Source organism: Acomys minous, assembly GCF_964271855.1.
Source record: "Acomys minous genome assembly, chromosome: 4".
Classification (NCBI taxonomy): domain Eukaryota; kingdom Metazoa; phylum Chordata; class Mammalia; order Rodentia; family Muridae; genus Acomys; species Acomys minous.
In genome coordinates this window covers 75,675,927-75,699,763 of record NC_140486.1, presented here as the reverse complement: position 1 = coordinate 75,699,763, position 23,837 = coordinate 75,675,927, and the positions used below count along the sequence as shown (strand labels likewise).

General features: G+C 42.2%; 1 protein-coding gene across 1 annotated transcript; it reads left to right on the top strand.

The window, feature by feature from the left end:
• Positions 1-12,563: 12,563 nt before the first annotated feature.
• MSTN (myostatin) lies at positions 12,564-19,051 on the top strand. Its single transcript, XM_084780762.1, has 3 exons — positions 12,564-13,064; positions 14,797-15,170; positions 17,175-19,051. Exons 1-3 carry the CDS (start codon positions 12,689-12,691, stop codon positions 17,553-17,555), a joined length of 1,131 nt encoding a protein of 376 aa, XP_084636888.1. The 5' UTR covers positions 12,564-12,688; the 3' UTR covers positions 17,556-19,051.
• The last annotated feature ends 4,786 nt before the right edge of the window (positions 19,052-23,837 follow it).

Genomic DNA, 23,837 nt, shown 5'->3' with positions numbered 1-23,837 from the left:
ATTTTGTTGCTTATTATTTTTATTCATAGCTGTTCAGTTTTTCTTGCTTTTATTTTGACATGAGATGCTTGACTGTATTAGACAGTATTATTTCCTCTTATTATCACAACATTTCTTCCTCTGTTTTGTTTTGTATCATTTGTATCATTCAGTCTGTGACCAATGCCAGAGTCTCAGTTTTCTTTCTGCTGTAATTGACTTGATGTGTTCTTTTCACCTTTCCTTCTACTTTTCTGACTATCTTGTTTTCCTATTTCTGTTTTGCATATCACAGATAACAACCAAACTCTACAAAAATTCAACTTATAAAATCTTAAATGTTGTAAAGATTTATAATACAAGTACATATGAACAATAGAGTGAAAAATTATTATTATTATTATTATTATTATTATTACTTTGGCACTTTGATATGTAATTTTTATGAGGATTCTACTCTACGCCATGTACTTTATTATCATCTCACTTAACTCTCACAACCTTGCTGATATTTCTATTTTGCAGATGTGAATCCAACAGTGAATTACTTTGTCCCAAGCAGAGCGCTTTAAGAGGCTACCTAGACAAAAGTCACTATTCATGGGGCTTGCGTAGGAGGCTGTACGATCCAGTTTCCAGTCTCTCTGTCTTTCACTGTCCACCCCCAAATCTTATTTACCACAGCTAAGAAAGGTAGCATATTCTAGGGCAATCCAAACTCCATCCCATAATTTCTGGCTTGCTGCAATGTTCTTTTATAGCAGGTACCTGGTCTATTCTGGGCTTAGGGCAATATTTTATATAAATATATTCAGGGCTTACCCACACCAGACAGTGAGAGTTATTAAGTATTTGATGTGATGAAATTCTACAAAGACTTTACCATGCCATACTGTACCAAGTATATGAATATCACCTGCTTATCCTACTGATTTCTGGAGTTAAATTAAAAAATCGGTTTATGCATACTTAAAACTTTTGAAGGACAAGTTTTTAAGTTACTAGAAATTTAAGTTCATGTATCGTGTAAAAATGTCCCATATTTAATGCAGGTTTAGAGCTAGCTACTGTGCTGCCTTATTTACACATTTCATTTAATAAACGTTGTGTATGATAAGAAAGGGGAAGTATGTAGGGCTGATTTCAAGGTTTAAAGTGAAGTTCTCATGCTTTAGACAGAGCACACACTGACATTCTCAGAGTTACCAGCAGAGGGCAGAATGTCCATGTGAAATATAATTATATGACAGTAACCATTTTAACCTTAATTCAGAATTCTATATATTGTAAAGCAAATTTAAAAACCAAAGAGAACTCTTTCAGGTTAAAATTATTGAAAGTACAGGTGCACTAATCTTTGGGTCCAGGAACACATATCACCCTCCGTCATTAACTTGGGAAATTGAGAATTGACCTCCCTAATTGTAGCATATTTAAAAATATTAACCCAAAGGAGTGCTTTGCATGATTAGAGAGAGAGAGAGAGAGAGAGAGAGAGAGAGAGAGAGAGAGAGAGAGAGAGAGAGAGAGATCTAGCAGAGGGGCTATGTGGGAAGGGCTGGAGGGAGGAAAATCATATAATGTTTTAATTAAAAAATAAAAACAGTATTTAGATGAACGAGATCAAAAGTTTCTAAAATCAAAAGTTTAAGACTTGGAAGCATTATCAAGAGTTAATCCTTACAAACAGTAATGGCCAAGACAGAAAAAGTGAGGCATGATTTTGCCAATTCCATCTTTGTCATTTGCTCTGTGCACCAGATGACTGTAATCAAATACAACGAAAACAAACACAGTATACTGAGTTTCTCATTTGGAGGCTTTTTGAAGTTTAACTTCATTCATTTTCATACAGAAAGTTTACATCTCCAGGTGGAAATTTATGCTTTCTTAATTCATGGAAGTGGCAAACAGGACAGTCATGTAGTGACTAACAGCAACAGTGGGACCATGCAGGTTTGAGGCCAAATAAAGCGTGCTGTCAGTTATGCAAGACAATTTCAAATATTCTTTCATGACATCTCACCCCATGTGCAGTCAATATAAACAAAAAAAAAAATTAAGTCCAGTAAAAAGGGCTAGACAAATTAGCCATAGATCTTAGTCGTCCACAAGCCATGGCCTTAGGGCAACGGACTTTATTGTCTCTTGACAGGATTAAACATTCTGTGGCAGCCAGTTGTGGTGTCACTCGTGCCTGTGATCCAAGCTATGGGAATGTGGAGGCAGGAAGGGCTCAAGTCTAGTCTGGCTAACTAGTGAGTCATAGTCCAAGTTGATACAAATAATGAGACCCTGTCTTTAAGAAAAAAGAAAAAGAAAAAAGAAAAAGAACGATGATGGAACCATCCACGTAAGCTTGAGTACTGCAGATGCTCATTTTCAGGGAGCAAGAGGAGGGAACTGTGAGTACTGTGCAAAGGGCACCCTCTCTGGCTTCAGATGGCACTGGGTGCCAGCTTGGGGACAGTCACAACCTCAACTGTGAACACTGAATTTATAGACACTGTGGAAAGTAGACACGGAAGAGCCAGGTGCTGGATGGCTACACAGCTAATCCAGGATATACTAAAAGATCTAAAATTGAAAATATTACCTATGCCATTTACCGGAGGATAAGAGGGAAAGGAGAGGGGAGGGGAAGAATAAAGTTTGGGAAACAGGTTGGCAGCGGTGTCAAATCTTCTTGGAATCCTAAGCCTCTAGGCTGAGCCCTGAGTTTGGAGTGAGAGTGCTCCTTCCTGCTGGTATGAGGAGAGATTATGGAGGGAAGGATCACAAATAAATAAATAAATAAATAAATAAATAAATAAATAAAGCAATACTTTACGGAAAAGAGGAAAACTACCTCAGGCAATCAGTTCATAGTTTGAGGTAAATATGTACAGGTTAGGGGATAGGCTGTCTTACTTGCAGCCGCAGACAGCAGGGCAACTGGGGATATGTGAATCCAGTAGATGGATGAGCCAACCAACAGTTACAGAAAACTGTAAATGTAATGGATATCACTCGGAAAGCCTAGGAGTCTCCACTCGTTAAGAAGGTATGTACTCATCCGCTAGGTCATTAGTCAGTAAGCGCTACCTAGCCTATTTAATTATACGCCAGGTACCAGAAGGAAAGAGCAGAGCCCCTTCTCTTAGTGAGCTCCAACTCTACCTGGGAAACAAGGACAAGTAAGGAAAGAAACAGACAGGTGAGACCTGTAATAGAAGAGGCACAGTCGGCACAATACAGCACTTTTTGGACCAAGTCTCTTTTTAATTCTAGTGACAAAAGGAACAAGCTTGTAATCTCTCTTATGAAAGACTGCTCAGGATGGTTCTTTTATTACTAAGTACAATGTTGTAACAAAGTAGTGGGTTTTATTATAAAGATTTCACCCCACCCACACCCCCATACCATACTTACCTTTTTGATCTTCATTTGAATCCTGTATCCTCTGGGACAGCTCTGAAGAGCCCCTTTCCAGAGTATAAATGTTTTCACCTCAGAGCAACCCACAGTTCCCTAGATTGCCTCCACATTTGTAGTTGGCTATTCTAACACCACAGAGTTTCTATTTCGGCTGTTGAAAACAATTATGTACTACTAACTAGCTATAACATCTACAGAGACCTATATTTGATAATAAATACAAAGCCAAAGATTTTTGGGGAAGGGTTGTTGGCAGGAAAGCATCCAATTGCAATAGCTTAAACTACTTTAGGGCTCTGTGTAAACAGCTCTAGGCAGTATCAAAAGCATTTCCAGATCTGGACCCAGGGGGCACCTGCACAAACTGATGCCCCAATTAGGAACAATGCATGCAGAGAACCTAGACCCTTGTTCAGATACAGCTGATAGACAGCTCATTCTCCACGGTTGAGAGAGTTGGGAGCCAACACTGCTTTGACATGAGTCTGGTGCCCGTGACTGGATCACTTCCCCTTGGCTGGGAGGCCTTGTGAGCACACAGAGGCAGGGGATACAGGATATCCTGATGAGACCTGACAGGCTGTGGTCAGATGATGGGGGCGGGGAGCACCCCCCAGAGGTCAGGGGGAGGGGACAGTGAGGAAGAGGGAGGGAGGGTAGGAATGGAAGATAAGACCTAGGGGATAGCAATTGAGATGTAATATAAATACATTATAATAATAAAAACCCACAGTTATAATAATTTTAACACCATTTTCTCTTTCTCCATCATATTTCTTATTTGTACAATGGAGTTCTCCAGAGGATCCATGTCTCAAGATAATGCTGTTCAGATGGTGGAGACATAAGAGGTGTGAAGAGGAGGAGGAAATAAATCAGGAAATGGCTTCAGAGAGTTAAATGTGACCAAAGTACATGGGTATAGGAAATCGTCATGAATCCTATTGCTTTGTACAACTAATACACAACACTAAAAAATAATCAGGGGTGGACGGGGCTAGAGAGATGGAGCAGTGATTAAGAGCACTTACTGCACGCCGGGTGGTGGTGGCGCACGCCTTTAATCCCAGCACTCGGGAGGCAGAGGCAGGCTGATAGCCGTGAGTTCAAGGCCAGCCTGGTCTACAAAGTGAGTCCAGGACAGGCAAGGCTACACAGAAAAACCTTGTCTCGGAAAAAAAAAAAGAAAGAGCACTTACTGCACTTACAAAAGACCTAGGTTCAGTTCCCCGCACCCACATAAGGTAGCTCACAACCACCTGTGATTCCAGTTCCCGGGGATCTGACACTCTCTAGCCTCAGCGGGCACTTGCTTGAACATAATGTACATAATCAATCTCTCTCTCTCTCTCTCTCTCTCTCTCTCTCTCTCTCTCTCTCTCTCTCTCTCTGTCTCTCTCTCTGTCTCTCTCTCTCTCTCTCTCTCTCTCTCTCTCTCTCTCTCTCTCTCTCTGTCTCTGTCTCTCTCTCTGTCTCTCTGTCTCTGTCTCTGTCTCTCTCTCTCTCTCTCTCTCTCTCTCTCTCTCTCTCTGTCTCTCTCTCTGTCTCTCTCTGTCTCTCTCTCTGTCTCTGTCTCTCTCTCTCTCACACACACACAAATACATATAATAATTATAACTGACTATTAGAAAAAAATTTAAACATTTGTCAGCAAATGCAGTGTATGTCTGCTTATGCCTCTACACTAAGATTTTCCAGTTTTGACTTACACTAAATATTGATCAATATTTGCACATATAAAAGATTTGCAGGAAGCTAGGCATGGTGGCACACACCTCTAATCCCAGAACTCAGGGAGGCAGAGGTAGATCTCTGTGAGTAAGAGGCCAGCCTGGCTTACAAAGCAAGTCCAGGGCAGCCAAGGCTACACAGAGAAACCCTGTCTCCAAAAACAAAAAACCAAAAACAACAACAACAAAAAAGGTAGTGCGGGAATCTCAGTAATTTGGAGGATGTAAAGGCACTGTGAGAATGAGAGGTTTTAAGGATCACTAATTTAGGGGATAAATCTTAGTGCACACCTACTCAAACTTTATATGAGGAAACTGGATCACAGGGTTCATGAAAAAACTATTGTATTTGGCTCAGCATTATCTTCATAACCAAACATTATTACCAAAGGCATAGTATACATTCAAATGTTTCATAAAATGATAAATTCATGTACCCAGAGATATGTTTATATGGATGGCTTTGCTGATTCGTTTAGCTGAGATTACAGAAAGTGCCAGTTGCAAACCCAGAGCTCCTGCCTTCTTTCTTGTGCTTTTATTTCCTCCAGCAACAGCAACAGCTATCCTACTTTCTCATGCTGTAGCAAGTTTGAGCACTTTGTAGGTTTATTTTTTAAAAGATTTATTTATTTATATATACAGTGTTCTGCCTACATGTACACTTCCACACCAGAAGAGGGCACCAGGCCTCCTTATAGATGGTTGTGAGCCACCATGTGGTTGCTGGGAATTGAACTCAGGACCTTTGGAAGAGCAGCCAGTGCTCTTAACCTCTGAGCCATCTCTGCAGCCCATACTCTGTAAGTTTTGGTTTGGCTGTAAGAGCGATCACCACAAGCGCTACTAAACATTGTCTGGAGGAAATAGTGAGCGACCAGGTAAAACATAACTTGCTTGGTGTTTCCTCAACGCAGCTGAATTTTTCACGACACATTCTCATGCAAAGTCCTAGCCCCCCTCCTTCTACTTTTGGACTGCATCATTCAAGTTCTTGCAGATTAGTAGTTCCCAGAAACTTGAAGGAGTAAAATCGTAAACTATTTTGGTAAATAAGTTTTATACTTTCTAATGTGTTATGAGACAATCTGTGGGGTGTTCAATAGTGGTCAGAGATGTATGCTTTCTGTCTTACTTATGAGGGCGAAAATATACCAAGCCCACAAAGTACACCAAGACAAAGACTAATAGAAGCCCTGTGGGGGATGTCTTGCCTCCCACCTTCTGACCCCATGAAAAACTCCTTTCAAAGGAGAATACAAGGCAACAAGCTGGAAGACCAAGTTCTCCTGAGCAGGTAGAAGAAATCCTTGTCTCTTCCCTCATTCCCTCCCTGTCTCAATTGGGAGGGCAGCCCCCACTCTCAGGCTACAGTAAGTAATCCTCTGTGTCCCTAGGCCTTAGGAAGCTGCAATTGTCACCACTAGAGAAGAAACCAATGTTCTTGAAATTGACTAAATGCATCTTGACCCAGGCACTAAGGAAGGAGCGAAGTACCATAAAGTTTAGGTAGCTGTAGCCAGTGTCCCATTAATGATCTGGAAAGGCATTGCCAACACAGAATCACATGCTGTTCCCAGAGAATGTACAAGGGCGGTGAGCCATGGTGCTGACTGTTCATCTTCTGATGAATGTATTGCCTTGAGTGTGTGTGTGCGCCGGTGTGTGTGTGCGTGCGTGCATGTGTAGTGTGTGGTGTGTGTGTGTGTATGTGTGTGGTGTGTTTGTGTGTGTGGTGTGGATGGTGTGTTTGTGTGTATGTGCCTATGTGTGTGTGTGTTCATGCATGTGTGGTGTGTGTATGTGTGTGTGGTGTGTGTTTGTGTGTATATGTATGTGTGTGGTGTGTTTGTGTGTATGCTTGTGTGGTGTGTTTGTGTTTGTGTGTATGTGTGTGTGGTGTGTTTGTGTGTGTGTGTGTGGTATGTGTTTGTGTGTGTGTGGTGTATATTTGTGTGTATGTGTGTGGTGTGTGTGTGTGTACATGTGTGTGTTTCTGTCGAAGGCAAAACACTCAACAGACAGCATTCATTTATTACCACCAAAGTCACAGACAGAAGCAACAAACTCAGGCCAGAATGATTTGCCTAACACGTGCATTTTCTAGTGAGGAATCTTTTCTTTCCACAAGACATAGCACAGCATTCTCAAAAATGGTTGTAAACTACAATGCAAAAGTTGCTGCTGTTTTAACCCTTTCAAATCCAAAGCTGAGTGCAGTTCAGTGTCATCCCCGTACCCCATCTGTCTGGACATTTTCCTTCCCGAACTGCATGTCTGTAACTGTTCAGCCATAAGTACCCAAGCCCCGACCTTGGCAACCCACACTCTGCTCCTCCCACTCCAGCCTCCTGTGCCTAAAGATGCAGCCCACAGTGTCAGTGCTGTTAGCTGAAAGCAGCAGACAGTGAGGAAAGTTAAAGGCGTGGGAAAGTAAACAACATGGTGGTAAATAAGCTAAAAAACAAAACCAGAAAGGGGCACTGGTTCATAGTGTTAGGACCTTGCTCAGCTCAGCTCCTGGTTCATAGTGTTAGGGTCCTGCTCAGCTCAGCCCCTGGTTCATAGTGTTAGGGCCCTGCTCAGCTCAGCCCCTGGTTCATAGTGTTAGGGCCCTGCTCAGCTCAGCCCCTGGTTCATAGTGTTAGGGCCCTGCCCTGCTCAGACCCTGGTTCATAGTGTTAGGGCCCTGCTCAGCTCAGTCCCTGGTTCATAGTGTGAGGGCCCTGCTCAGCTCAGCCCCTGGTTCATAGTGTTAGGGCCCTGCTCAGCTCAGCCCCTGGTTCATAGTGTGAGGGCCCTGCTCAGCTCAGCCCCTGGTTCATAGTGTTAGGGCCCTGCTCAGCTCAGCCCCTGGTTCATAGTGTGAGGGCCCTGCTCAGCTCAGTCCCTGGTTCATAGTGTGAGGGCCCTGCTCAGCTCAGCCCCTGGTTCATAGTGTTAGGGCCCTGCCCTGCTCAGACCCTGGTTCATAGTGTTAGGGCCCTGCTCAGCTCAGCCCCTGGTTCATAGTGTTAGGGCCCTGCTCAGCTCAGCCCCTGGTTCATAGTGTTAGAGTCCTGCTCAGCTCAGCCCCTGGTTCATAGTGTGAGGGTCCTGCTCAGCTCAGCCCCTGGTTCATAGTGTTAGGGCCCTGCCCTGCTCAGCCCCTGGTTCATAGTGTTAGGGCCCTGCTCAGCTCAGCCCCTGGTTCATAGTGTTAGGGCCCTGCTCAGCTCAGCCCCTGGTTCATAGTGTGAGGGCCCTGCTCAGCTCAGCCCCTGGTTCATAGTGTTAGAGTCCTGCTCAGCTCAGCCCCTGGTTCATAGTGTGAGGGTCCTGCTCAGCTCAGCCCCTGGTTCATAGTGTGAGGGCCCTGCTCAGCTCAGCCCCTGGTTCATAGTGTTAGAGTCCTGCTCAGCTCAGCCCCTGGTTCATAGTGTGAGGGTCCTGCTCAGCTCAGCCCCTGGTTCATAGTGTTAGGGCCCTGCCCTGCTCAGCCCCTGGTTCATAGTGTGAGGGCCCTGCTCAGCTCAGTCCCTGGTTCATAGTGTGAGGGCCCTGCTCAGCTCAGTCCCTGGTTCATAGTGTGAGGGCCCTGCCCTGCTCGGCCCCTGGTTCATAGTGTGAGGGCCCTGCTCAGCTCAGCCCCTGGTTCATAGTGTGAGGGCCCTGCTCAGCTCAGCCCCTGGTTCATAGTGTGAGGGCCCTGCTCAGCTCAGCCCCTGGTTCATAGTGTTAGGGCCCTGCTCAGCTCAGTCCCTGGTTCATAGTGTGAGGGCCCTGCCCTGCTCAGCCCCTGGTTCATAGTGTTAGGGCCCTGCCCTGCTCAGCCCCTGGTTCATAGCGTTAGGGCCCTGCCCTGCTCAGCCCCTGGTTCATAGTGTTAGGGCCCTGCTCAGCCCCTGGTTCATAGTGTGAGGGCCCTGCTCAGCTCAGCCCCTGGTTCATAGTGTTAGGGCCCTGCTCAGCTCAGCCCCTGGTTCATAGTGTGAGGGCCCTGCTCAGCTCAGCCCCTGGTTCATAGTGTGAGGGCCCTGCTCAGCTCAGCCCCTGGTTCATAGTGTTAGGGCCCTGCTCAGCTCAGCCCCTGGTTCATAGTGTTAGGGCCCTGCTCAGCCCCTGGTTCATAGTGTGAGGGCCCTGCTCAGCTCAGTCCCTGGTTCATAGTGTTAGGGCCCTGCTCAGCTCAGCCCCTGGTTCATAGTGTTAGGGCCCTGCTCAGCTTAGCCCCTGGTTCATAGTGTTAGGGCCCTGCTCAGCTCAGCCCCTGGTTCATAGTGTTAGGGCCCTGCTCAGCTCAGTCCCTGGTTCATAGTGTTAGGGCCCTGCTCAGCTCAGCCCCTGGTTCATAGTGTGAGGGTCCTGCTCAGCTCAGCCCCTGGTTCATAGTGTGAGGGCCCTGCTCAGCTCAGCCCCTGGTTCATAGTGTTAGGGCCCTGCTCAGCTCAGCCCCTGGTTCATAGTGTGAGGGCCCTGCTCAGCTCAGCCCCTGGTTCATAGTGTTAGGGCCCTGCTCAGCTCAGTCCCTGGTTCATAGTGTTAGGGCCCTGCTCAGCTCAGCCCCTGGTTCATAGTGTGAGGGCCCTGCTCAGCTCAGCCCCTGGTTCATAGTGTTAGGGCCCTGCTCAGCCCCTGGTTCATAGTGTGAGGGCCCTGCTCAGCTCAGTCCCTGGTTCATAGTGTTAGGGCCCTGCTCAGTCCCTGGTTCATAGTGTGAGGGCCCTGCTCAGCTCAGTCCCTGGTTCATAGTGTGAGGGTCCTGCTCAGCTCAGTCCCTGGTTCATAGTGTGAGGGCCCTGCTCAGCTCAGCCCCTGGTTCATAGTGTTAGGGCCCTGCTCAGCTCAGCCCCTGGTTCATAGTGTGAGGGCCCTGCTCAGCTCAGTCCCTGGTTCATAGTGTTAGGGCCCTGCCCTGCTCAGCCCCTGGTTCATAGTGTTAGGGCCCTGCTCAGCTCAGCCCCTGGTTCATAGTGTGAGGGCCCTGCTCAGCTCAGCCCCTGGTTCATAGTGTGAGGGCCCTGCTCAGCTCAGTCCCTGGTTCATAGTGTGAGGGCCCTGCTCAGCTCAGCCCCTGGTTCATAGTGTGAGGGCCCTGCTCAGCTCAGCCCCTGGTTCATAGTGTGAGGGCCCTGCTCAGCTCAGCCCCTGGTTCATAGTGTGAGGGCCCTGCTCAGCTCAGCCCCTGGTTCATAGTGTGAGGGCCCTGCTCAGCTCAGCCCCTGGTTCATAGTGTGAGGGCCCTGCTCAGCTCAGCCCCTGGTTCATAGTGTGAGGGCCCTGCTCAGCTCAGCCCCTGGTTCATAGTGTGAGGGCCCTGCTCAGCTCAGCCCCTGGTTCATAGTGTGAGGGCCCTGCTCAGCTCAGCCCCTGGTTCATAGTGTGAGGGCCCTGCCCCAGCAGAAGCCTGTGTCATCATCATTCTTATGCTGCTCAATGAATGGCAATGGGTAATTTAAATACCGCCAGGAACATTGACTTGTTAGAAATAAAGTGATTAGACAAATTGCAAAAAAAAAAAAAAAAAAAGGGCATCCTTGGATAATGAGACATGACTGTCAAATGGCAGTCTGTGCTTGCTTCATTTCAGGCAGCACAAATGAACACATGCCTGTGAGCGTGCTTCCGAGGCCTAGCGAGTTATCCTGAGAGATGGTAACCCTTTGCCTTACCCTCAAGTGCTTAAGGGTGATTTGAAGTAAAGGCATGAAACAGAGAGCAATTTCCTACAAAGGGACTCTCTTTAGCTATTTATATCACTGGTTCATATGCCTCAAACTCCTATAAGGCAACTGAAGATAACTGAAATTAAGTACTGTCTCATCTTTGTCATAGAATTAAAAGAGGCTCACACTCCACCGCATGAGCTCACCACAGCAGTGCAGTTAAAGGACAGGACTGATTTCCACAGAAGACTAGAGCAGCATGGGGTTATGATAATTATAATATCACAAAGAATTCGACACTGAGAAATGGTTTCCCAGACAAATCTGGCTCTACAAGCCTGCTTTAATATTTTCTTGTACAAGGAGGTCCCGAGCACCTCAGGGCATCTGGTTTGTGTCTGGTCTTGCTGAATTTTTAATGATGGGCAAAAATCCATGGCATTATGAAAAGCCACTTTTTTCCTCAAGAGATATAGATGCTTCCTGAGAATTTGATGAAAACCATTAACTGTTCAAGCTGCTGAGTTGCATTTTAGTGCATTGAGGCAGTAAATGGATGTGCACTGTGCGAGAATGGTAGTGACCTAAAAATAAATATTTGATATCGGCCACTCTATTCTCTTGGGTAGGAGAAGCAATGGATTAAAACTCTACAGACTCCTCAGCTTCCCAAAAGAGGGATGAAATCTGTGGCCTGAAAATGTCCTTGGTTCTGCCTCTGCATTTGTTCAGCCCTTTAACAGTTCACCCCGCTCCATCTTGCGGCTCCTAAAGCCAAGGGTGAGGAGTTTGATCCCTGCAGAGGCCACTTAAACTCAGAGAACAAAAGCACTGTTCTCTGCCCCAGATCCCTGCCAGGTGTCTGCCCTCTGGTCAAAACAAGACACTGGCAAAGGGGTGCTAACCTATGACAGTATTGGGACACAACAAAGACACCCCTCTACTTGCGCCTTTCCCTTTGTGTGCTCACAGGACCTGACACAATGCACAGAGAACACAGGCTGCGCTTTAACTCTCGGCACTCGAAGTCCGAGTCAAGCTGGAATAACGTCCAGCGCAGCTTACAAAGTCCACTATCTATTTATCCTAAGTGCAAAGACTGGACTCCCTGCTCACACTTTGTGATAGAAAATAACAATCTAAATAAGCTGAAACCAAGCACAGTTTTCATGTCAGTAAAAGGAGTTAAGCTATCAAAAATAAGTCCATGTACACTGAAATATAATAAGACTGGTTTTTAATATGTACTAACAAATAAGCCATGAAAACAAGCTTCTCAAATTACTGATGCAACTTTTCACCACAGTCACAACTTAGCTTTTCTTTTCATTCAGCCAGCTTGTCCGAATTTTTATTTCTTTAATTACCCAGTACTTACTGCAATTTTTTTTTACCCCAAATATTCGCCTTAACAACAAAATAGCACTCCAACTCTTAAAGGATTAACGTTTTGTATTTTAAACATGCAGTCTAAATTAAAATTTGCTGACTTAAACTATAGCAAGAATGTTACAGAGATTAATAAGCTTTAAATATAGTTTATATTAGTTCACAAACTTTAATTTATCAAATGTCACATATATCTTTCATGATTTGGGGATTTATTTCATTTATGAAGTAGTCAAATGAATCAGCTCGCCCTCGACTGTAACAAAATACTGCTTGGTGACTTGTGACAGACAGGGTTTTAACCTCTGACAGCCAGATTCATTGTGGAGCAGGAGCCAATCATAGGTCCTGACGACACTTGTGTCATCTAAGTTGGAATATAAAAAGCCACTTGGAATACAGTATACAGGACTCACTGGCGTGGCAGGTTGTCTCTCAGACGGTACGTGCGCTAAGATTTTGCTTGGCATTACTCAAAAGCAAAAGGAAGAAATAAAAACAAGGAAAAAAGATTGGGCTGATTTTAAAATGATGCAAAAACTGCAAATGTATGTTTATATTTACCTGTTTATGCTGATTGCTGCTGGCCCAGTGGATCTAAATGACGGCAGCGAACGAGAAGAAAATGTAGAGAAAGAGGGGCTGTGTAATGCGTGTGTGTGGAGACAAAACACGAAGTACTCCAGAATAGAAGCCATAAAAATCCAAATCCTCAGTAAACTCCGCCTGGAAACAGCTCCTAACATCAGCAAAGATGCTATAAGGCAACTTCTGCCCAGAGCGCCGCCACTCCGGGAACTGATCGATCAGTACGACGTCCAGAGGGATGACAGCAGCGACGGCTCCTTGGAAGATGACGATTATCACGCTACCACGGAGACAATCATTACCATGCCTACCGAGTGTAAGTAGCTGTTAGAGTACATCAACAGCTCTGCTGACTGCTGCCCTAGTGTTTATGAGAAACAGATCTATTTTCAGGCTTTTAACAGGCTCTTGGCTTGTATGTAAGTAGGAGAGAAAGGGAATTTTTTTTTTCTTCAAGATTTCCTGAGAAACATACCAACAGTGAAATCTGCCTTGCTTGGTTCCTTGTGGTGCCAAATAGCTCAAAGTTAATGTGCCGGCCCAGCTTTAATGGTATTTAATTTTATATGGAAAATGCAAAATGCTTGTGTGTTCAGAGCCTATCTCTACTAAAGCAAGGACTGTGAGATCCTAAAAACAATTTTAAAACATGAAATTTACAATTACATTTGTTTGTCTAAAATATGCATTAGTTCCCCTCCTCCCAACTAAATGAAGAAATTTTCTGGTTGTTTATTGGAACGCTGTTCCACACTTAGAGTGCTTTCTGTTATTTAAAACTGTCATAGAGCTTTAACGCTCTTTATAAATTAGAATATTTAATTCTGAAAGCCACTACATTGAAGAGTAATATATTCCCTTTATTATTGAACACTCAATGCATTAACAGGAGGGATGGTGAAACAGATATAGCAAAATAATACTCATGACCTAGTGTCAGAAAATGCTCAGGAAATAAGCATTATAATCGGGAAGTTATGCCATGAGCGCTCCTGTCCTCTTCCCATGGCTGGGCTGAGTGCGCCCTGGCTGTGGACTCCAGTCAGGGACAGTGATGACACCCTTCTGAAAGATTTTATTCCTTACGAGGGGGAGGACTGCTCCCTACAACCAGAGCAGTGCTTCTCTGAGATAATATATTTCCAGCAGTTCCCTTCTCAGTTCTCTCTAAAGGAAGACAGGTAGCTTGACAGAGATGGCAGGACATGAGTCATCTCTGTGCCATGTGTCTGAGATCTTGCTTTTAATACCATGCTTTAAACACTTAAAGCCAGACACGACACGGCTTCAAATACAGCCCTTTACTAAGTAATCAGATTACGATACAGCAAATAACTTTCATTTATGACTCTTGGATCAAACAGCCCAGGAGAAGGCCTCCCTTACTCACATGTGGTTTGGGAAACGCAAAAAAGTAAAGTAATTGCTAGTGCTGAACTTGCAGTGAGAGGCTGGCTCCGAGGCTTTCTGACTTCTGAGAGCTCGGACATGACATCGGGGTCCTTGTGCTAATCGCCAGCTTCGTGTCGCTCCCCTGAAAGGCTATTCCTGAGCCTGAGTGTCACAGATGTATTATATTGTCTGTCATTGCTGAGGCTTGGTTAAACTGCTCTCTGTGCCTCGTCCCCAGGTAATTGAGGCCTGGGGGGAGGGTTCCTTGCTCCAGACTGACTGGTACAGCTGCTCAGTGAGTGTAACTACTCAAATTCCCAAAGAATTCTAAGTGGACGTTCCTCCACGGTGTCTCTTGTTCTCTGTACTCATCACCACTGCTGGTTACTCTTTCACAAAATACCCCCTAGCCCATAGTCTGTGGGAGGGGATTAGGTTCCTGAGAAGCAGGGGAAAACACAGATATCTAAAAAGTTCTGAAAAGTTACAGCAATTATTTCCCCTGACATGTCTTCTGAACCATGAATAAAGTCCATTATAAGATTTATTTGAAGAGACCACATATGTACACTCTATCTCAACAGCCATTAAGAGGTGATTTTATTCATGTTTTGATGGGACTTAATGTCAGTCACTCTTTTCTTATTCCTCTGTAGCTGACTTTTTAATGCAAGTGGATGGAAAACCCAAATGCTGCTTTTTTAAATTTAGCTCCAAAATACAGTACAACAAAGTAGTGAAAGCCCAACTGTGGATACATCTAAGACCCGTCAAGACTCCCACGACGGTGTTCGTGCAAATTCTGAGACTCATCAAACCCATGAAAGACGGTACAAGGTATACCGGAATCCGATCTCTGAAACTTGACATGAGCCCAGGCACCGGAATTTGGCAGAGTATTGACGTGAAGACAGTGTTGCAAAACTGGCTCAAACAGCCTGAATCCAACTTAGGCATTGAAATCAAAGCGTTGGATGGGAATGGGCTTGATCTTGCTGTAACCTTCCCAGGACCAGGAGAAGACGGACTGGTAAGTGATAACTGAAAATAACATCCTAACATCCCAATATAAATGATAATAGGAAAAAGTAACCATCTTCTATGCTCCTTAAGCCAGACAAAGTACCTTACTCAAAAAGTAGATCTGTCGCCAGAATGGCAGGTGCCAATATCATGTCCCACCAGGCACTCCTGGATGCTCTTCCTCTGCGTGAATACTGAAAACAAGTGCATCGTGGATCTTAAGGCCTTAGCGGGAAGGGACATAATGTCCTTTTCATGGTAGACACACAGTATACGCCTAAAATTATGAAGTCTCTGTAACTCTGCAGATTCTACTATCTACCCAACAAATTAAAACCTTTTCCCTTCTCTTTTCCCTCTTTCCCATTTTTTTGGCATTGAAAACATTGGCTTCACATAAAGTAAAAAATATTAAATTTCTAATTAAAATACCTTTCTATGTATAGACATACTTGATTTAATATATTCTACCCAGCACCTTCTAAAAGATAGGTTCAGTATATATGATGAATCCATGGTTTGTGTATAGATTATTTTGTAGAATATTGTCAATAAAACCATAATTTCTAACACAACTAGCCTTTGCATTCTAGCTTATTCCCAAACTCCTTTAACATAATTGCACAATAATTTACTCAGCAATTGCCAATTAATTTTTTGCCAATTAATTAAATAACAAGACAATGATATGACAAGATCTCATATACTATACAATTAATTAAAACATTTAAATACTCCCATAAACCCGAGTTACTATTATGTCTTTCTAGAGCTTTTTAAAATTGTGCTTTCACAACTTTATGTGAACAAATTTGTATTTTTATCTATTGCCATAATTTACACCAAATATTGTACTTAGAAACAATAAATGTGGTTACCTTTTAAATCTTTTGATTCAACTTGGGAATATATAGTCTGGTAATCAGATCTGTTGTGAGTGAGGCATATTGTTTGAAGTACTACAATTTCCTAAATGATCTATTTTCTTTATATATACTACTTAAACACTACACTCTTCAAGTAATGTTCTCTTTGGCAATATGCAGGTTATTTTCATGGTATATGATAAAATTGCTATCAAGTATTTCTCTTTCATAGATAGTATTTTAGTTATCAATGTTGCTAATGGTTTAGGTTTTAATTATTTAAAAGGGGGTTAATATGATATTCCTTAGAATTTTCCCTCTAAAATAAAGTGGTCTCAAATGCACTGAAAGACTGAGGCTGCCAGAGTGCAAGCAAATTCTCCTCCTCCTCCTCCTCCTCCTCCTCGTTCCCTTCCTCCTCTTTCTCCTCCTCCTCCTCCTCCTCCTCCTCCTCCTCCTCCTCCTCCTCCTGTGGTCCAGGACCTTGCACATGAGAGGCAAACCCTCTTGCACAAAGCCACATTTACACCCAGCTCATCACTTCTTATGAATCTTCTCTTTGCTCCTTTAGGGATTTTTCAACACAATATACATATATACAATATATATACAAATACCTTTGCCATCCTAATTTCCTTCCCCACTTTAATGTATATAATGCTCAGAAGTAGCTTTTCTGCCTTGCCTTTAATATGCACTTTTCTTTGAGAAAAGACTCAGGGAAGAGAGACCAGCTGAGTACACATCCCTCCCAGAGTCATTAGACACCTGCAGCTGATATCTAGCCAACAGTGGTGAAAAGAGGATATTCATTCCTCTCACTCTCCCTCCCACCCTTTCTTCTTTCATATTCCACAGATTTTCAATGTATCTGTTATGCTATTATGTGTTATTATATGTAAAAATAATAGAAAAAGAAACAAAACTTTAAAAGACTAGAGTGAATAACCATAGGGAAATGTTTGTTGCTGTTATATTCTCTGGGGTCATGAAAGGAAAAATGAAGCCTGGTATGAACAAAATTTCCTTAATGCTGCACTTCTTAACAAACAGTGTAAAATGATGGGGTTTTTTCTGATAATGATTTTGAAGTCAGGGAGTATTTCAGGCTCTATTAATACAACTGCTCTTTCCTCTTCACACAGAATCCTTTTTTAGAGGTCAAAGTAACAGACACACCCAAAAGGTCCCGAAGAGACTTTGGTCTTGACTGTGATGAGCACTCCACAGAGTCCCGGTGCTGCCGCTACCCCCTCACGGTGGATTTTGAAGCATTTGGATGGGACTGGATTATTGCTCCCAAAAGATATAAGGCCAATTACTGCTCTGGAGAGTGTGAATTTGTGTTTTTACAAAAATATCCTCATACTCATCTCGTGCATCAAGCCAACCCCAGAGGCTCAGCAGGCCCTTGTTGTACCCCTACAAAAATGTCTCCCATTAATATGCTATATTTTAATGGCAAAGAACAAATAATATATGGGAAAATTCCAGCCATGGTAGTAGACCGGTGTGGGTGCTCATGAGCTCTGCATTAGGTTCAAAACTTCCTAAATCATGGAAGGTCTTCCCCTCAATTTTGAAACTGTGAATTATGTACCACAGGCTGTAGGCCTTGAGTATGCTATAGTAACTTAAGCACAAGCTACAGTGTATAAACTAAGAGAGAATATACACAATGGTTGGCATTTAACCATCAAAATAAACCATATAATAGGATGTTTTATGATTTCCAGAGTTTTTGAACTAGGAGGAGATCAAATTACATTTGTGTTCATATATATATATACATATATCACAACTACAATCTAGACAAGGAAACGAAAGCACTTCTCCTTGTGGGCTGTTGAATTAAAGGGGCTTAATTAAAGGTAAAGTGTCACTTCTTAACAGTTTCACTTAATATTTACATAACAATCTATAAGTAGCATTTGTAAAGTGCAAGATTGTTATAGTTTAAAAACATTCATGTACACGTCTATTTGTATTGTATACTTGGTAAGATAAAATTCCACAAAATAGGAATGGTACCTCATACATGTGTTTCCATTGCTATTATAATTGGACGACCCATGGCAACGGTGCTAATGGCTGAATGGCAACTTACTGGGCTCCTCAAGCAAATCACACTCCGTAAAATAAGATTCTCTCCCTTCCAGGTGCATCTCCACACAGCACCAAGTGCAGAATGCATTTTCTTTAAGGAAAAAAAGAATCTTTTTCTTAAAGAGGTCAATTTTCAATTTTCCAGCACAGTGTTGGGGGATAGGAGGGGGGATCTGCTTTATCTTTAAAAGCAGCCAAATAATATTCATTTCTATCAAAATTTCAAAACCACAGCTGCCTTTGTCACGTTGCAGTTTTGTGGTAAAATAATGGAAATGACTGATGCTATCAATATTGTATAAAAGACTCTAAAACAATTGCATTTATATAATATGTATGCAATATTGTTTTGTAAATAAGCGTCTCCTTTTATATTTACTTTGGTATATTTTTACACTAATAAAATTTCAAATCGTTAAGGTACAAAGACATGTCATGTATCACAGAAAAGTGACTGCTTCTATTTCAAAGTGAACCAGCAGATTCAATAGAGGTCTTAAAACTCTGTATGTTAAGGTTAGATGGTTATATTACAATCATTTTATATTTTTTTACAATATGGACATTCACTTATGGATTCATGGTGGCTGTGTCTGTGAATGTGAAGTTTCAGTGGCTTCCTGTCATTGTATTCATATCTCGATGCCCCACTGCTTTAAATACTAAACATTACTAAACATCAAAATGATTAACTCCAGTATCTAAAGAAAAACAAATATGGTGTCTCAGTAAGAACAGTTACTTTTATTCTATAATTTGACAATGAATATATTTCTGCATTTATTTACTTCAATTTTGTAAATTAGGATTTTGTTAATCAAATGTATTGTACTTATAGCTAAATGAAATTATTTCTTACATAAAATGTGTAGAAATCATAAATTATATTAAAGTGTTTCCACATTTTTGAAAGGCATCACAGTTTTATGTTATAATGAATAATTGTAGATTTATGAATATTTACTTTATTACAAAAGTTAATGGCTTAGTACGAAAGTTTGATTTAGGAACTTAAGACATGTTTACTCTACTTCTGAGTGAAATTCCTAATGAATCTGCTTTATATATACAAAAATCAAAGACTAGTATCTCCTGTTCCATTTCTCTGTATCTTGACCTAAAGTCTGTTTATTTCATAGGTTCAGTTTCAAATGAATTTCAGTTGTCAGTGTTATGTAGTCCTAGGGTTACAGGTTCCACTGAAGCAGCAGGGACACAGGAAATCACAGTTCTCCCCTAACACCTAATGAGACTGGCACATCTCCCTAAGCACTGTGAACACCAATTTTCAAATTAAATATCAAAGCAATTTTAAATTACCTAGAAATCCTTGTGTACCACTGTGCAGGAGTATGTTTGAAGCAATCCTTTTCCCTACCTTCATCAGTTTAGGGATTTGGCTATGTGTGGACTTATGTTTAATGGGGAGATGACTAAATTTTTATTATGCTACTATTTCTGAGCAAATAATGCATAATTAATGCAAATGTGATTTTAATAATTTCTATTTATATCTTAATGCATAAGAAATAGAAACCTAATTTCCAACACACTATACTTGCTCTATCACTCAACTTAATGGCAATTATTAAAATTGTGACATGATAAAAATCCATTAAAATAATCAAAGGTCTGTTTTTCAAACATAAGACATTATTGCTACAAATTTGATAACTAGAAAACCAAACTTGAAGTGAGCATAGATCAGTTGGGGTTTGCCTAGATGTGACATAAGTTGAAATCTCATTTAAATGGCTACTGAGGCCTAAGATATATAGTTTAAAATATCAAAGGAAATGCCACTCATTTTGTTCATCCTTGAATGCAAGTGGGGATGTCAAGCAAAGAAAATGGCATTGAATTTAGTTTATTTGTGTCTAAGTGGGATTTTGCAAAGTCTTTGGAAAAAGTGTATTAGAATGGATGGTTTGTAGCAAAGTTACCTTTGTTGCCATTTAAAAACTCTAACCCGGAAGAAAATTGAAATATAATCAATTGCATTACATATCAAATCTTCAGTGAGTGTGATATCCTTTGAAAAATGCAGGATGATCTTGACTGTAGTATGTTTACCTACGAGGCAACACAGTTTATCTGACAGACATAAAATGTATGTGTAAGAAGGCTAGGCAAAAGCTTAACAGTCCACGCCAGCCTTAATATTACACGAGGTGTTTTTGTTGTAGTCATGCATGGCTTGAGTGGAGCACACACACACGCACACACACACACACATGCATGCACGCACACACACACACACGCACACGCACACACACACACACAATTTGCTTCATTGTTCCGAGTTTTACATGGCTTTAATATTATAATCTCATTTTAATAGGGTGAGTTTTTAATTGAGCTCATTTCCTAACTTTCCTTGAAAACTGACCTATTGAGACTTTAGGTGTGAGAAGCCTGGGAGAATGAGGAAATACAAGGATCCAGAGGGTCCTGGAAAACTACAGGTGGGTCTGGGCCCTGGGGTCCTCCTCAAACTATGGCACCAGGCAAGGAAAATATAAGCAGTAAACTTCGAACCCCTACCCAGTCTAGCCGATGGACAGGACATTCTCCACCGTTAAGTGGAGAAGGAGATCTGACTTTCACACAAACTCTGGTGCCCCATATTTGACCATGTTCCCTGGATGGGGAGGCCTGGTGGCACTCAGAGGAAGGATAACAGGTCACCAAGAAGAGACTTGATACCCTATGAGCATATACAGGCAGAGGAGGTCCCCCTCAGTCACAGACATAGGGGAGGGGAATAGGGGGGAAAGCGGGAGGGAGGGAGGAATGGGAGGATACAAGGGATGGGCTAACAACTGAGATGTAATATGAATAAATTAATAATAAAAAAAGGAAAAAATAATAAAAAAAGAAAACTGACCTCAGTACATTTTCCTTATGTTAATTCTATGTCCTTGAGATAAGCTAATAATACTTGTCAGAAATAAATTTGTATCCTAAAGAGATTTGTTGAAAATTCTACTAAGAAAAGCAATTACCTGATTTAATTAAATTTTTTTTGTTTTGTTTGCTTTTGGTTTTTTTTTTTTTTTTTTTTTTTTTTTTTTTTTTTTTTTTTTTTTTTTTAGACAGGGTCTCTCTGTGTAGCCTTGGCTGTCCTGGACTTTCTTTTTAGACTAAACTGGCCGCGAACTCACAGAGATCTGCCTGCCTCTGCCTCCTGAGTGCTGGGATTAAAGGCGTGTGCCACCATGCCTGGATTGCTATAATTAATTTTATTTTTTGTTTGTTTAATTAATTTTAAAAGTGACTTTGAACCAAAATCTTAAAAAGTTAACCTACTAATTTACCCCTTTGTTTTTCTAAGCACTAAGATTACCCTGTAGCACTTTCCCCACTTGCCTTATGTTGTGTCCCTAACGTCTTGTGACAGGCCTTATTCAAAACACAATTTGATTATGTGGTTTTGGCCACAGATCCTCCACAGCATTTTCCAGATTTGCTCCCATGGACATTAGCTCTGGCTAAGTAGCTGAATGCCTCTTGGCTATGTTCCCAGGGAACTCTGGATTTGGGCATTACCTTCATCCAGCCAAAATAGCATATCAACACAGGAAAATGTGAGTACCTGCTGTCATCAGACCCTGACAATACTGTCACTGAATTAAGAAGGCAAAACTCACATGGAAACCCTGAGTTTTTTGAGCTATAAAGACTTTGGGAGAAAAATCTGCACTGTTAGTGGAAACAGTTAGACAGTTACTGAGGCAACTGTCTGGCTTCGTGCCACAAGGATGTCTTCTTGAAAAGCTGCCTACTTCAGTACTGCAGTACTTCAAGTAATGGAGTGAGTGATGTGGCTACCACAGCTCAATGGAAAGATGATGCCGGGGAAATCCCAGGCTATCTGGGACTTGAACCTGGCCAGGTGTCTTAACCTATGAATGATAACAAAGAAGGCAGCTATGTGTTGGCAGGCAGCGAAATGTTCCCTAGTACCAGGAGCTGTGACATAGAGTGGACAAATGCCTAGAGCTCCAGGGTCAGAGTTCAAGATAAGTTGCACAGGCAGCTAGCTTCATTCCCACCCACTCACAGGCTACGGTGTATCGCTAGCATCAAAGCAAACTGCACCCAGTAGGGGACTAATGGAGGAACAGTCCTGCACTGAAGGGCCAGCAAAGCTGCCTCCTTTACCGAGACATGTACACTGAACTGTCAGCTCTTTCCAGCTTAAGCAGATGTTTGACCAAAAATTCTGGTCCTGGCCCAAACAAAACAAAATAGGGTCCCTTCGGCAAAGGACTTTGACAGAGACTGGAATGTGACCATATGTGCAGACACAGCCTTGTCTAGTGTATTATCACATTAGTGTACTTGGGACTCACGTATCTTGTTCAACTTAGCAAGAACATACTGCCCATAGATACAGTCTTGGGCAAGACATAGGGAGGCTAGCTTACAGTAGAAATATGAATTATAGCCATTTTCAAAAGAAGGAGGGTGAAGCTCAAAAAGATTGATGACTAAAGGCGACAGTGACCAACTCAGGTGTACACATGGTGGGAGAAACACAAACACAGTTGTTATGGCACAATTCTGCAAACACTAGCTCTCTTCTCAAACACCTCAATTTAAAGAAAAGGTATAGTGTTGTCTGTTTTTCCTTGCATCCACCTCAGCCTATGTGTTGAGCATAAGATAATCCCACTGACGTCTGTAGCATCTTTCTTCCTAACAAATTCTCAGCCATGATCAGCTCATGAGATCTTTACATGAAAGATGTCAATGAGCTACTTTCTGACACAGTCTATTTATTACCTCTATATTTGGTAACTAAGCCTAAGCTTAAGGTTAAAAGCTAAGCACTTGATGCATGTTTTTCTTTGTGACTCTGCTTAGACAAGGACTTGCTGGAAAACTAATCTAACAATAGACATTATTATATTGACAAAATTATAACTGACAATGTTATTCATTGACAATATAAAATCGTTATTATCAATTTTCACTAATAATAAAAATGCCAATGATTTTTGTCACGAGATGCATTAAAACGTAATGTTAATATCCGGTGTTATTTCTAAGAATGATTAGAAATGAAGATTCTATGCACTCTCTGTAGAAGGCCCTGACTGGACAGATGCTTTTGGTTTGTAATCTTAAATTAAGCAGAATTTTGCTTGAGGATGATTCTCATGTTTCCGTGTAATTAAACTAAGCTTACCTTGGGCTTTTAGGAAACAAAAAGCCTAACTCAAGGGTATATCTTGTGGCCAATGGTGCTAACTGATCAGATCACACACACATGCTATAAAGATAGATCTGGGACCAATCAAGCCCCCTGCGTGTCACTTCCTGGTCCTGCTCATAAATACACCCCACTCACAGTCACGGCTCTCTCACCTTCTTTGGTTCTGAGGCCTGCCCGATTGCTAAATTCTGCTAAATTTGTTCAAAGTTGGTCTTCCTCTTGCTTCTGACCCTAAAATGTTATATGAAGGAAGCAAATAAAAACATTTAGATATACAACCATAGTTGCACATTTATTTTTTTAGTTATCATTTTGCATGTATGAGTGTATTGCCTGCATCTATTCCTATGCAGCAAGTGCGTGCCTGTGCACCAAGAGACCAGAAGAGGAAATTGGAGTCCCTGGGACGGGAGTTAACAGATGACTGTGAGCTGCCATTTGGGTGCTGGGAATCAAACCTGGGTCTTCTGCAAGAACAGCC